The 13655-nt window shown below is 41.0% G+C and overlaps 1 protein-coding gene across 4 annotated transcripts in view; it reads left to right on the forward strand.

Moving 5' to 3' along the window:
• The window catches only part of adamtsl3 (ADAMTS-like 3), a 651955-nt gene that overhangs the window by 61563 nt on the left and 576737 nt on the right, over positions 1–13655 (forward strand). For all 4 annotated transcript variants that reach the window (XM_072564789.1, XM_072564793.1, XM_072564791.1 and 1 more), the window contains one exon: positions 10162–10281. In XM_072564789.1, coding sequence (XP_072420890.1) covers positions 10162–10281 — 120 coding nt within the window. The remainder of the gene's footprint in view (positions 1–10161; positions 10282–13655) is intronic.

The following is a 13655-nucleotide window of genomic DNA, read 5'->3' on the forward strand; positions in this document are numbered from 1 at the left end:
CATGTCACACTACAAGTGACCACACCATTGCACTGTACACACACACACAGACACTCTCTCTCACTCCTACAGATGCACACACTCCCACACTTACACGTGCATCCTCTCTCATACTTGGACCCCTTTATACACTCTCTCGCGCGCGCACACACACACACACACACACACACTCTCTCTCTCTCTCTCTCTCTCTCTCTCTCTCTCTCTCTCTCTCTCTCTCTCTCTCTCTCTCTCTCTCTCTCTCTCTCTCTCTCACAGACACTCACAACCCCCCACCCCAAACACACAAAAAAAAACATGCATACGTTTGTGGGGTGAACTTGTACTTAAAGTTGCATTTTTTGAACAAAGTACAATGTATGAATCCACGTAAGACTCTGTTAACTTGTTTTTTAGATTAGAATCAGTCTAAACATTATGGCACAGACAACAGAAAGCAGGGGGCTAACACCTTCAACATCTTATCTGTTTGATACCAATTGTTACAGTTAACCGGAGAATGTAACTTATTAAAAAATGTTGGCGATTTACATATGAAAGAAGTGAAACTATCATGGCCATTTGAACAGACTTGACAAATAATCAATGTATTTATCAATGTACAATTTCAGTTTCATCACACTGCAAACATTTGCTATAAATTCTGTGTCTTATAATTGTGTACTCCACAACCACTTGATGAAGAAGCAGCACTCCAAAAGCTAGTGCTTCCAATTAAACCTGTTGGACTATAACTAGGTGCTGTGTGATTTTTAACTTTGAGTGATAAAGGCTGTGTGAAGATAACATTTCCCAGTAGTAGTTTGAGATGGATTAATCTGAAGTTAAAATGCAGCGCTATAACACTATGGAGCTGAGAAGTGGTGGTTGGAAATGACTGAGACAGCATCTTCCAGGTAAAGGGATACTTTCAGTAGAATCATGCTGATCTGCAGGCAAATATGCAGTCACTACCCTCCATTGTTCAGTTTAAATACATGATTCTGCAGTCAGGGCCTGGGACATGATTGTAGCTGTTAGGCTCCAATAGCCTTGGCCTAGGGTTGTGGGGGACCATTTGTGCATGGATTAGAGGGGCAGGGGGCTTGGGCAAAGAGCGGAGCGCCAGGGTCTGTGTCGTGTCTCCCTATCAGCTACAACACTAACATCTACCTTACAATGTGGAAAAAAGTCTAGGTACACACTGTTGAGAATCGCACAACACAAAGTTGTGGTCCAGCGGGTTTGTTTGGGAGTGCTGGCTTTATATACAGGATTGTAGCAAAAGATCATGGTGCACAACACTCAGGTCATTTACTATAAATTCTGTGTCTGATGATCCTGCCCCACTAGCAACCTGATGAAGGAGCAGTGCTCCGAAAGCTGGTGCTTCCAGGTGAACCTGTTGGACATTAACCTGGTGTCGTGTGATTTTTAACTTGGTCCACCCCAGTCCACATTGGCACCTGCACATCACAGGCACACACTGTACATGGAAAGCAGGATAAATCTTATCTGACCAATTGCTGCCCAATAAATCCAGTCTCTATCATCAGGCATACAATAGATGATGTCTTCAACAATGCTACTGATAATACCAGCTTGGCAATAACCTACTCATAACACTTAACTTGGGTTCTGCAAGGGCTACTCAGCTCTTGACCTAAGTACAGCCTTGGTTCAAACACAGTCAAAGTACTTGCAGAGGTTCAAGAAGCTCACTCCCACTTGTAACCCAAGATGGGCAACAAATGCTAGCTCAGCCCACAAAGCCCACTTGCTATGGATGAATAAAATTACTTTGTATTATAGTTGCACTTTGAACACATACCAATGTAATAAAACTTTGAAATTTGTTGTTGCATAGGCATTTCAACTGCCAAGTTTGTATACACTGGTCTTCTATGCAGCAATGAGTTGAAATTGCCAGTTAATTTGTGGTTTTGGAAAGAATGTTAGCCAGGATACTAAATAGTCTTTGAAGGGTGCAGGAGATGTTTGATATGCACCTCAACCACTGGAAAATGTACTTCTACAATAGCACTATACTGAAATTTAGTCTGTTTATGTTTAGAGTAAATAAATACATCTCAAAATTGAGAAGGAAATTAGGCACCAGTGTCGGAACAAAGCCTGGGATGAAAGGGGTACATCCAATGTCAGGTTGCTATGTTACATTTCAGCACCATCTGATATTTGGGCTTGCACAATTTGCTGTGGAGTTTTCAGTGATGTACAAAAAACTGTTCTTGACATCAAGGCTGTATTTGACAAAAGTATGGCATTAAGGGAATTGAGCAAAACCAGAACCAATTAGCGAAAGCTTTGCTGGTCATAGTCCGAGTTAGCATAATGGAAGATGGATGTGGTTGTTGGAGGCAATGGCCTCTATCTGCACTTGTAGGGATTCTATGATCTCAGCTCCAGGATATCGCTGTGGAAGTTCTTTCGGGTAGTTTCCTAGGTGTATCCATCTTCAGTTGCTTCAATTGCCCTCCTTCCATCATAAGGTGAGAAATGAGAATGTTAGCTGATGATCATGTAACATTCGGTACCATTTGAGACTCTGCATTTACTGAAACAGTCAATGTCCAAAAGTGGCAAGTTCAACATTCAGGTTTGGGCTGACAAATGGCAAGTAGCATTACACAAATTACTATCTCTTAACAGAATTTAACCATCACCCCTTGAAATTTAACAGAACTATCATTGATGAAACAACTATCAACATCCTGGAAGTTTACCCTTGACTAAAAACTGAATTAAACTACCCGTATAAATCCTATGGCTGTAAGACCAAGTCAGAGGTTAGCAATCTTTCAGTGTGTAGCTCATCTCCTAAACACCCCAATGCCTGTCCACCTTTCACAAGGCTCAAGTCAGGAGTGTGATGGAATATTCTGCACTTCTGTGAATAAATGCTCAACTCCCAACAATACTAAAGAAGCTTGACACCATGCAGGACAAAGCAGCCCACTTGATTAGCACCACATGCACAAATATTCACTCCCTCCACCACCAACACTCAATGATAGCAGTGTTTACCATCTACAAGATGCACTGCAGATAGTCATAAAGACTCCTTAGGTAACAACTTCCAAACTCGTGACCGTTGCCATCTGGAAGGAAAGGCCAACGCATATGGGGACGCGACCATCTGCAAATTCCCCTCGAAGTCACTCACTATCCTGCCTTGGAATAATATAGCTATTCCTTCAGTGCCACTGGATCAAAATCCTGAAACTTGCTCCCCTAATAACACTGTGGAGGCAACTATATCAGATGGACTGCAGAGGTTCAAGCAGACAACTCACAACTGCTTTCTTGAGGGTAACCCAAAATGGGCAACAAATGCTAACTCAGTCAGCAAAGCTCACTTGTCAAGACTGAAGAAAAATAAATTAGCTTGAATTATGCTTACTGCACTTTGAACATTCGTCTACGTAGTGAAACTTTGAAATGTTATATAGGAATTTCAACTGCCATTTGTATACACTAATCTTCTTTGCAGCAATGAGTTGAATTGCCAGTTAGTTTGTGGTTTTGCGGAAAATGTTAGCCAGGATAATAGGAGGATTAAAAGTCTTTGATAGGTGCAGGAGATGTTTAATGTGCACCTGAACCACTGGAAAATGCAAACCAGATTACTTGAAAAAATGCTGTTTCAGTACTTATACTTTCAGCACCATATTTTATTGAAATTTTAGTCTGCTTATGTTTAGAGTAAATAAATCACATCTCTAAATTGAGAAGGAAATTAGGCACCAGTGTCAGAACAAAGCCTAGGATGAAGGGGATAACACCAGAGACAAGTTGCCTTATTACTTTTCAGAGTCATTTGACATTTGGATTTGCACAATTTGCTCTGGAGGTTTCCACTTCAGGGGAACTAAAGACTGGGATAATTGGTTCAAATCTTATTGAAACTTTAATGACTGGTGTAAAAAAAAACAAAAAGATGCTATCAAATTCCAAAGAGAGGTCCGAGTGGGAAAGACTTCTTGGACACACATTTTGATACCAAGGAATTGAAAGTAACCTGAGCAAGAACAGAATCTATCATAAGTAAAGCACTTGAGTTCTAAAATTTTCAGTAAAATATTTTAAAATTCTCCATGTTTTATTTTTGGTATATTTGTTTGGTCTGTCCATCCAGATTCTAGTAAGTCAGTGAAGCCACCATTCTTGTGGACAAAGTTTTGTTATCTACACAGTCTTCAATGGCCGCCTACACACCAGTCCCACCTGTTGTGTCTTAGTTTAATTTTTAAAACTATAAAAAAATCACCAAATAACTTATGCCACTATAAAATACCAGTAAACCAGCACTGCCCACCAGGGGTAGTACAACAACAACAAAATAGGAGAGGGTGGGAAGAGAAGGAAGGTTCTGAATTAAAATGAAACTGGAAGGGAAAATAAGGCATTCCAGTGTCTGTAGTGCCCACTTTCCTCTAAATACCTGAAGGGTGTTGGTGGACACTACATCTTCCCTCTCTAAGAACACCCAGGCATGAACATAACTACAGAAGAGAGGCAGTCAGTCAGAAACTACAATCCCTTCCATGAGAAGCTGCTTGCCTTGTTCTGTTTCCCTTTTTATGTCCGATATCCAGAGGTGCTTTCACACATAGTTCCTTGAAAGTGGAGTCACAGGTAGATAGGATAATGATAATGTTTGGTATGCTTTCCTTTATTGGTCAGAGTCTTCCATATAGGAGTTGGGAGGTCATGTTGCGGCTGTACAGGACATTGGTTAGGCCACGTTTGGAATACTGTGTGCAATTCTGGTCTCCTTCCTATCAGAAGGACGTTGTGAAACTTGAAAGGGTTCAGAAAAGATTTACAAGGATGTTGCCAGGGTTGGAAGATTTGAGCTATAGGGAGAGGTTGAACAGGCTGGGGCTGTTTTCCCTGGAGTGTCAGAGGCAGGGGGGTGACTTTATAGAGGTTTGTAAAATCATGAGGGGCATGGATAGGGTAAATAGACCAAGTCTTTTCCCTAGGGTGCGGGAGTCCAGAACTGAGGGCATAGCTTTAGGGTGAGAGGGGAAAGATATAAAAGAGACTTGAGGGGCAACTTTTTCACCCAGAGGGCGGTACGTGTATGGAATGAGCTGCCAGGGGAAGTGGTGGAGGCTAGTATAATTGGAACATTTAAAAGGCATCTGCATGGGTTTATGAATAAGATATGGGCTGAGTGCTGGCAAGTGGAACTAAATTGAGTTGGGATATCTGGTCGGCATGGACAAGTTGGACCGAAGGTCTGTTTCCATGTTGTACATCTCTATAACTCTCTAATTATAATCTCAAACTGAAGTTTGTTATAGACCAGATTAAATCCACTCAAAACATTTCAAGAAAGTAGCCCAGAACTGAACTTGGCTTGCAGGTGTAGTGGATATTCCAGGAGAGATGCAGCTGGTCAACCCACTTAGTTTTAAGTAAAACAGAATTTATTTACAAGATTCCCGAATGAAACGCAAAAGCGAACAGAATACCGAATAACGTAACCTATCTGAAAACCCAACAGATTATCCCAATTTAATGCGACTGTTCCCAAGACTTGCAAGACCCACATGAACAACCCTTGGCACAAAAGGCAAAATCAAGCACAGGGTCTTACAGGAGAGATGTCAGAAAGAGCGGAGGATCAGCATGGACCTGTGTCTTTGAATCCGGCAGCTTCAAAACTGCCTGACTGCTTTTAGTGAATAGCCATTCTAAACTAAACCAGACAAAAACTGAGCTGGGAGAACTGGCCACTCCTCTTTCATTGTACAAGAGGTTTTATAAACTTGAACGCCATTTGCCTGAAGCAGTATTTGTTAGCTATAATCAAATTGGACCTAAAACCCTTCAACCCCAGACTTTTCAGAACCTGTCCTTTTATAACCACCTGAAGAAAAAACTAAGGTCAACATAACCTTGTTAAAAGAGCAGAATCGCGAGTTTTTGAAATGCCTATGGTGTTTCAGTGCAAACTCTCAAATAAACAAAGTGTGCTGGAGAAACACAACAGGGCTGACAGCAGCTGGTGGTGGGAGGATTGCGTAGAGGGAGTGATATTTTGAGTCTGCTATGACTCTCTCCAGAACTAGGAAATACTGCCTTCCTTGCACAGCCACCCATCGGAAAGGCGATTTCCATTTTATAACAGAAGGTGATTTTATTTAATTGTGCATTTTTAAAATAACCAATGAGTGCAAATACTATAAAACTGAACATTTTTCCAAAGGTACTAATCCCAATGTGGAAAATAACACAACCCAACCGGACAAATGATCCAAATAAAAAGATGAGCTTGACTTGAACTGCTGTCTTAGTTTATCAGCCAGCTGAAAATCTACTCATGCAAATAACATAAACCCAGAAAACTCCCATAATTACAACCAAGTGCAACAATTTAGCCATATAGTTTTATGTCTGTTGATGTAAATCCCTAGGAAACATTTTATTGCTGTGGTTTCTTCATGTCAGCAGTGTAGGATTCAATTTGGAATATGTGGTTGGAATTTGGTCTGTTGTTTTTATTGCCCATTAGCTTTTCTCCTTTGGTGTCTCCTGATTGGTGGTTATCAATACCAATTGCAGCAAGTGCCTACCATCTGTTTGGCATCACAGATTGTACTGAAGTTGAAATCACCCTGTCTCAGGCTGCTCTCCGTGCTTCCATTTGTGTCTGATCCAATTCAACAGCCAATCTGATCTGCGTTAGTCCTTTATAGCTTGGCACTCCACAAGCAACCGCTTCTTATCCGGTGTCATTGGAGTCCAAGCAGTTCCCATCTGCCAGTTTTCCCTGTTTCTGGCTGTATTGTCCTCTATTAAACATGTTGAATTTGACATCTTCCACAACCAGCACTTATACAAAGGAATTGGAGCAAGTTGAACCTGCCTACTTCTCTGCCTTCTGCCTGCTGACTGTGATTCCCTCAGAGGCTGTTGGCAAACTACCCTGTTCAGTTGCTTTGTGGTGGTGAATGCCACCCATAGGCTGGCATGCTTTTTCCTTTCAGTTCAAGTGCTTCCTGCTAACTTATTCTACCTCATTCTTTTCAGTCATGCTGTTTATTCCACTCCCCAGCTTGTGTGCTCCCTGTTTAAGATGTTAACCTGAGAGTTTATTAGCCTATCTAGAAGTGGAATTATAGGATGGATGATGGATGGCTGATGGGGAGGTGAAAGGGACTGAGAAGGAGAAGCATAAAAGAGAACAAAAATGTGGATGTGTGAGCGAGTAAAGTAAAGAAGGAGCTGTGCCAATCACAAAAGTCATTTCTGGGCTCTAGATATTAATCCCACCATATTTCCAGATCCCAATCCTCCCACACAGTGTCTCTAATGGCTCTTTCTGATTAAAATCTCTCTCCAGTTGGAAACTTGGTTGGATGTTTGATCCAGGAATTTTTCTTTCCCAGATGAGTTGTGATGATTGTTTGCTATGTTCTATCCAGTGTCTCTTTGTCAAGATTCACTTTTCTCCTTTTGTTCAATGTTGCTTGCTTTGTTATCTATTCCAAATCATAATATACATTACCTTCCCTCAACAAAATAACATGACTACTTCTCCCTCAGCCTTGATCAATGCCCCCCTTGCTGTTCGAATTTCTTTCAGCTCTGACCTTGTGTGGTGCTTGTTTTGTTTTATTATACTGTATTATTGGTGTCGCGTCTTCAGTGGTAAGCATAAAATGTGCATTTTAGACCTTCATTTGCATATCCCTTGTGTATTTGTCACAAAATAACTTTTCATTGGATATGGGCATCATTGGCAAGGCTAGAATTTATTGCCCATCCCTACTCACCCTTGAATTAGGCAGCTTGCTATGGTCATTTCGGAGGCCAGTTAAGAGTCAACTGCATTGTGGGGCTGGAGCCAGCAGAGTGAGTCAGATAGGTCTTTATGACTGATCATTTCATAGTACCTTTCACTGTCACAAGCTTTCAATTCCAGGATTTTATGAATTGAATTTAAACTCCATTAGTTGCCATGCTGGGAATTGAAAACCGCTGACTGCCACACCGGCCCCCAACTGTTCCCATTCCACTCTGGCCTCCAGCCCACTAGCCATCCTCTATGCCTCCAGCCCACTAGCCATCCTCTATGCCTCCAGCCTGATCTGCATCGTGCAAAATGCCAGAAATGGGCAAAAAAGATGGGGAGCCTGCAGAGAGAAAAAGAGAAAGAAATGGGAAATAAACAGAAAGACTGGAGGAGCTCAGTTTGGAGAGTTCTACTCTGCTACCATCTTGGTGTGAAGGAAATGTCATGTTTATTCTTCCATTCTAAGGAAGGGTCATTTGACCCAAGAAGTTGACATGATTTGATCTCCACAAATGCTTCTTCCAGCAATTTCTGTTTTTGTTTCATTCATGTAATCATGTTGAATAAACATTTTTTCAAATACAGCTAACTAGCATTTTCCAGATTCTCCAATTAAATGCAAAAATCACAGGACACTGGGTTAGAGTCCAACAGGTTTATTTGAAACAGGTTTCAGATGATCAGTTTCTTGATAGTAGCATTGTGATATATTAAACTTGGTGTGTTAAATGGCAAATAGTTGCTTTTACACTTACTATAGCTATCTTGTTCTATTAAAGCAATAAACACTCCAATTGTGAAACAGTAATCACTAAATCTGACTAGAAGTCTGTAGCTGAAACATTAGCTAGGTTTTTGCTTGAGCGATGCAGTGATAATTTTACCCAAAGTTACCTGCGGGAAGGTTCACGTCATATAGTTGTTCACTGGTTTCCCAGGTTGCTCCATTATGCTTGGACTGTCAATGAAGAGTAAAACCATCTGGGTGTAAAATTGGCTCCTGACCTCATCCTGTCAATTTCCGGCAGATGGATTAGGTTAAAATTACCTTTGCTATGCTTTTACAGATTTAGTTTTTGCTATATTATTTCAGGTTCTGTCATAAATGGAGCCAGATCAAACGCAGGAACAGAACCATTTCCACCTGCAATGTGTAGATAACATAACATTGCCATTCTTTGCAAAGACCTGTTTCAGATTGTTGTATAATGTAATGGTTCTGAGAGAGTTAATGTTTAATGTTGCATTAAGCTCCACCTAGCATGATGATGTCATGCTAACTAAGGTGAGGGAAAGATTAAATAGTTTAGGATCCTGTAGAAGGAAGACCTATAACTTCGGTTTCTTCATAGTCTGAGTAGAAATGTCTAACCTCTTAATGGAATATGGCCTTAATTGCTAAGTTTTCCAATTGGTTGTACCTCTACTACTCAAAACTAAATACGTCATTAGATCAACGAACAAAGGAAATACTGACCATAAATGAACCTAAACACAAGCTTACACTTAATAGAGGAATTATCTATGTTGTATAGGAGCTCATCAGCTACTCTGACACAAACATATACTCCTCCATTCAAATAGAATTGTTATTATCAGCAAGAAAGAAGTCGCATTTCTATAGCGCAAACACAGTCAGTGAGAAACTTGAAAAAATTGGAATGGGGTGACATGAAAGTTTGGCAGGTTTGAAAGATCAAACAGCATTGTGATAATGACCAGATAATAGGTTTTCTATTCAGTGATATTGATAGGGGTACCAAGGGGGAGCAGCCCTACACACTCTCAATATAATACGGTAGGGTCTGATTCATGACTTGAGAGGGTAGGTAGACTTTGTTTAACATTTCATCCAAATGGTGGCATCTCTGACAGTGTAATAGTTTATGAGTACTACATTGAAGTATCAACCTAGATTTTGTGCTCTGGTTTCTGTTTCAGAATGGGGATTGAAACCCTTGCCTTTCTCACTCAAGGTGAGAGTGTCACCACTGAGCCCAGGTTGACATGGCTAAGTGTAAGCTCAGTAAGTGTTTGGAGATGAAAACTGGCAACAGTCATTTTGGAGCAATCGTATTTAATTATTTCTCAAATTATGTGCACATGACCTGTTTTTCATTGGTGAGGTCCTGTGAGTTTTAACTACTTTTTTGTACCATATGCCTTGAGAATAATTTCACAGAGGAAATCATGCCAATAATGATAGATGATATTCGGGGAAATGGGTTGAAGTGACTGGAAAATTGGAGCTATTAGAATAAAATCACTTTAAAAAGTCTTTGTTGATATTTAGTTTCTGTAATGGAGGGAAAGGAAAATTTTAGCCATTCATTCATTCATTTTTTTCTTTCCAGGGAAATGGAGAACAATCACAGACTGTCTACTTCCTTCCCGAATTTGCACTTTCTCCACAGGGGAGTTTTCTGGAAGACACAACAGGAGAGCAAGTCTTGACTTACCGCTATGATGATCAGGTCGGTGCAAAGTTTACTGAAATGGGACCGTTTTTGAATGGCGCGCGATTTGACAAAAGCCAGACGATCTAAAATTAGGGATGCCGTGACATATTCCTCAAAGGACTTAGCCTATCATAGGCATGAGTGTGGTTTTGCACAATTTGCATGTGTTGAATTAATGTTCACCGAAAGTTCCCTTTTTCAGAAAGAAGTACTTGATCATTGTGTAAACTGATTCATTGATAGGAGTTATCATCATTACAAAATTGGTGTTAAGTATTAAAACGGCTTTCCAGGAATAGGCCATAAATGTAGACAACAGAATTATAGGCCTTTTTTTTTATTCATATGATTTCTTCAACATGTCCCTCAACTCATTTTCTCTCAAATTATATCTATTTGCCTTTTTAACTCATTATTGGTCTTTGGTAACATCTCTGATCATTAGTTTTACAAGCCTGTTGCTTTTTCTGTTATTAGAAAACAAATGTGTGTAACCTCCTTTTCAACTTATTCATTCAAAATGTGTCTTTGAACAGAGTGAGAACTGTGTCGGAGTTCAACTTGTCAGTCTCCTTTCATTGGGTCACATCGTTTGGGTCACATTTTTGTGTTAAGATGGAATGCTGGCTTCACTATTGAGCATTTATTGTCCATCTCTACGTTCCATTGGCTGAATTGCTTGCTAGCTTATGTTACAACCCAGAGTGAATCAGATGGGTTTTAACTACAATACATTGACACCATAAGGGGTGTAATTTTCTGCTGCAGCAGTTTCATGGAGGGGAGCATTAAATTGGGTAGTTATTGCCAACATTGGGCCGCCTTATACATGTCTGAGATGTGGGTATGTAGCATTTATTATTCATGCCTAATTGCCCAGATGACAGTCAAGTGAGAATAACACTGCTGTGGGTCACATGTAGGCTAGACCAGGTAAGGACAGCAATTACCTTCCCTAAGGGGTACCTGTTTTTCTGACAATCGATAATGGTTTCATGGTCATCATATTCTTAATTCCAGACTTTGGAATTAAGATCCATATTCTGGCCTCATCCAGTTGCCACTAGCAATCGCTCAGCAGAGATCAGGGGGGCGGATGGGGGCAGAGACTTGCCATATCTGTCGCCTGGCAATCAAATGTCTGTCGGTGGTGTTTGCAGGTTGCCAAATCAGGATCCCTCACTGAGAAGTGAGTTAGCAGGCAGTGGAAAGGGAAGGAGGGGATGATGACTTGTTGCTGACCTCCCTTCCCACCCGAGTGTGGTGGGCCTTCCCAAAAACATTCAGCATGGGGTTGAATAATTAATTGAAATAAAGAAAACAGACATGAAAGACCTTAAGTAAATGTTGACTAAAACATTTTATTTACTTGCAAAGTGAATGATGTTGATTATCAACAGGTTTTATTTAAAATCATCAATAAATGAAAATTTCCTAAAGAATTCCTTTTCTTGTGATCTGCATGAAATAATTGAGTCTCCTTACAGTAAATGGTTATCTTTCTAGTGAAATTTGTTAAACGTGTAAGGGGTTGACAATTGAGCAAATCAAGAGTTTGGTCCTTAAGTGTACATTTTGTTATTTGAGACTCGATCTTTAGTGAAGCAATGCAGCTTGCATCCACAAAATCCAATGAATATTGAAATAGTGGTACAAAACTCCGTTTGGAATCCCTCCTTAACGAGTATCTTCAGACATTTGTGTAGAGCTAGATGCCAGTGCCAGACTATTATGTTGTGACTGAAGACTGCTGATAATTTACAAAACAATATGTTTAACATAAGCTTGAATATCATTCATACTTTCAAATGATCTCTACATTCTAATAGTTCTGGTATTGGAAAGATTTGCATTGGGCAATCTGGTACTATATGTATGTGACATGTTTAAAAATGACTTTGGAAAATGCTGAAGTTGGCTTAATTTAAGTCCACGAGGTAAAAACAATGACTGCAGATGCTGGAAACCAAATTCTGGATTAGTGGTGCTGGAAGAGCACAGCAGTTCAAGCAGTATTCTACGAGCAGCGAAATCGATGTTTCAGGCAAAAGCCCTTCATCAGGAATAAAGGCAGTGAGCCTGAAGCGTGGAGAGATAAGCTAGAGGAGGGTGGGATGGGGAGAGAGTAGCACAGAGTACAATAGGTGAGTGGGGGAGGAGATGAAGGTGATAGGTCAGGGAGGGGAGGGTGGAGTGGATAGGTGGAAAAGGAGCTAGGCAGGTCGGACAAGTCCAACAAGTCAAGGGGACAGTGCTGAGCTGGAAGTTTGAAACTAGGGTGAGGTGTGGGAAAGGGAAAATGAGGAAGCTGTTGAAGTCCACATTGATGCCCTGGGGTTGAAGTGTTCCGAGGCGGAAGATGAGGCGTTCTTCCTCCAGGCGTCTGGTGGTAAGGGAGCAACGGTGAAGGAGGCCCAGGACCTCCATGTCCTCGGCAGAGTGGGAGGGGGAGTTGAAATGTTGGGCCACGGGGCGGTCTGGTTGATTGGTGCGGGTGTCTCTGAGATGTTCCCTAAAGCGCTCTGCTAGGAGGCGCCCAGTCTCCCCAATGTAGAGGAGACCACATCGGGAGCAACGGATACAATAAATTATGTTAGTGGATGTGCAGGTAAAACTTTGGATGTGGAAGGCTCCTTTAGGGCCTTGGATAGAGGTGAGGGAGGAGGTGTGGGCACAGGTTTTACAGTTCCTGCGGTGGCAGGGGAAAGTGCCGGAATGGGAGGGTGGGTCGTAGGGGGGGGGGGAGGGGTGTGGACCTGACCAGGTAGTCACGGAGGGAACGGTCTTTGCGGAAGGCGGAAAGGGGTGGGGAGGGAAATATATCCCTGGTAGTGGGATCTGTTTGGAGGTGGCGGAAATGTTAAGTCCAGGCCATAAATATTTGATTTTGTTGAGATGGTGTTTCATAGTAAATGTTGTGATTGAGAAGAAGGCAATTCATTCTCTAAGCTTTGTTTTTGGTGATAGAAGTACTGAATTAATTTAGTTATTTTACTTCTAAAATAGAGTCAAGAAATGTCTGTCAATATTAGTTTATCTTTCAGTAACAAACCTGCTTAAAGAAGTAGTCATTCCAACATTTTTCCTTTGCCTCACTCGTGCCTACAGTTGAATATCTCAGGAGACTATTTTAACTTCAGTCCAATATTCACAATTTCCAATATTGCATGAGAGCTGCCTTGTAGACAGTATCTATAGTCCATCTTTTCTCCAACACTTATTTTTGATGCTTGGACCATAGATTTCATTGAGAGGTCCTTGTTTGTGGGTAAAGCACTGCAGTAAATTTCTGCTTCTGTCTAAAGGATGGCAGACTAGGAAACTCTTTCTTGTTCTTATCACTTGTCTCTGGGTGTATGAGAAGGATTTGCAGGTTTGTAATCGATCTG

This window comes from Chiloscyllium punctatum, chromosome 48, assembly GCF_047496795.1.
Source record: "Chiloscyllium punctatum isolate Juve2018m chromosome 48, sChiPun1.3, whole genome shotgun sequence".
NCBI classification, from domain to species: Eukaryota; Metazoa; Chordata; class Chondrichthyes; order Orectolobiformes; family Hemiscylliidae; genus Chiloscyllium; species Chiloscyllium punctatum.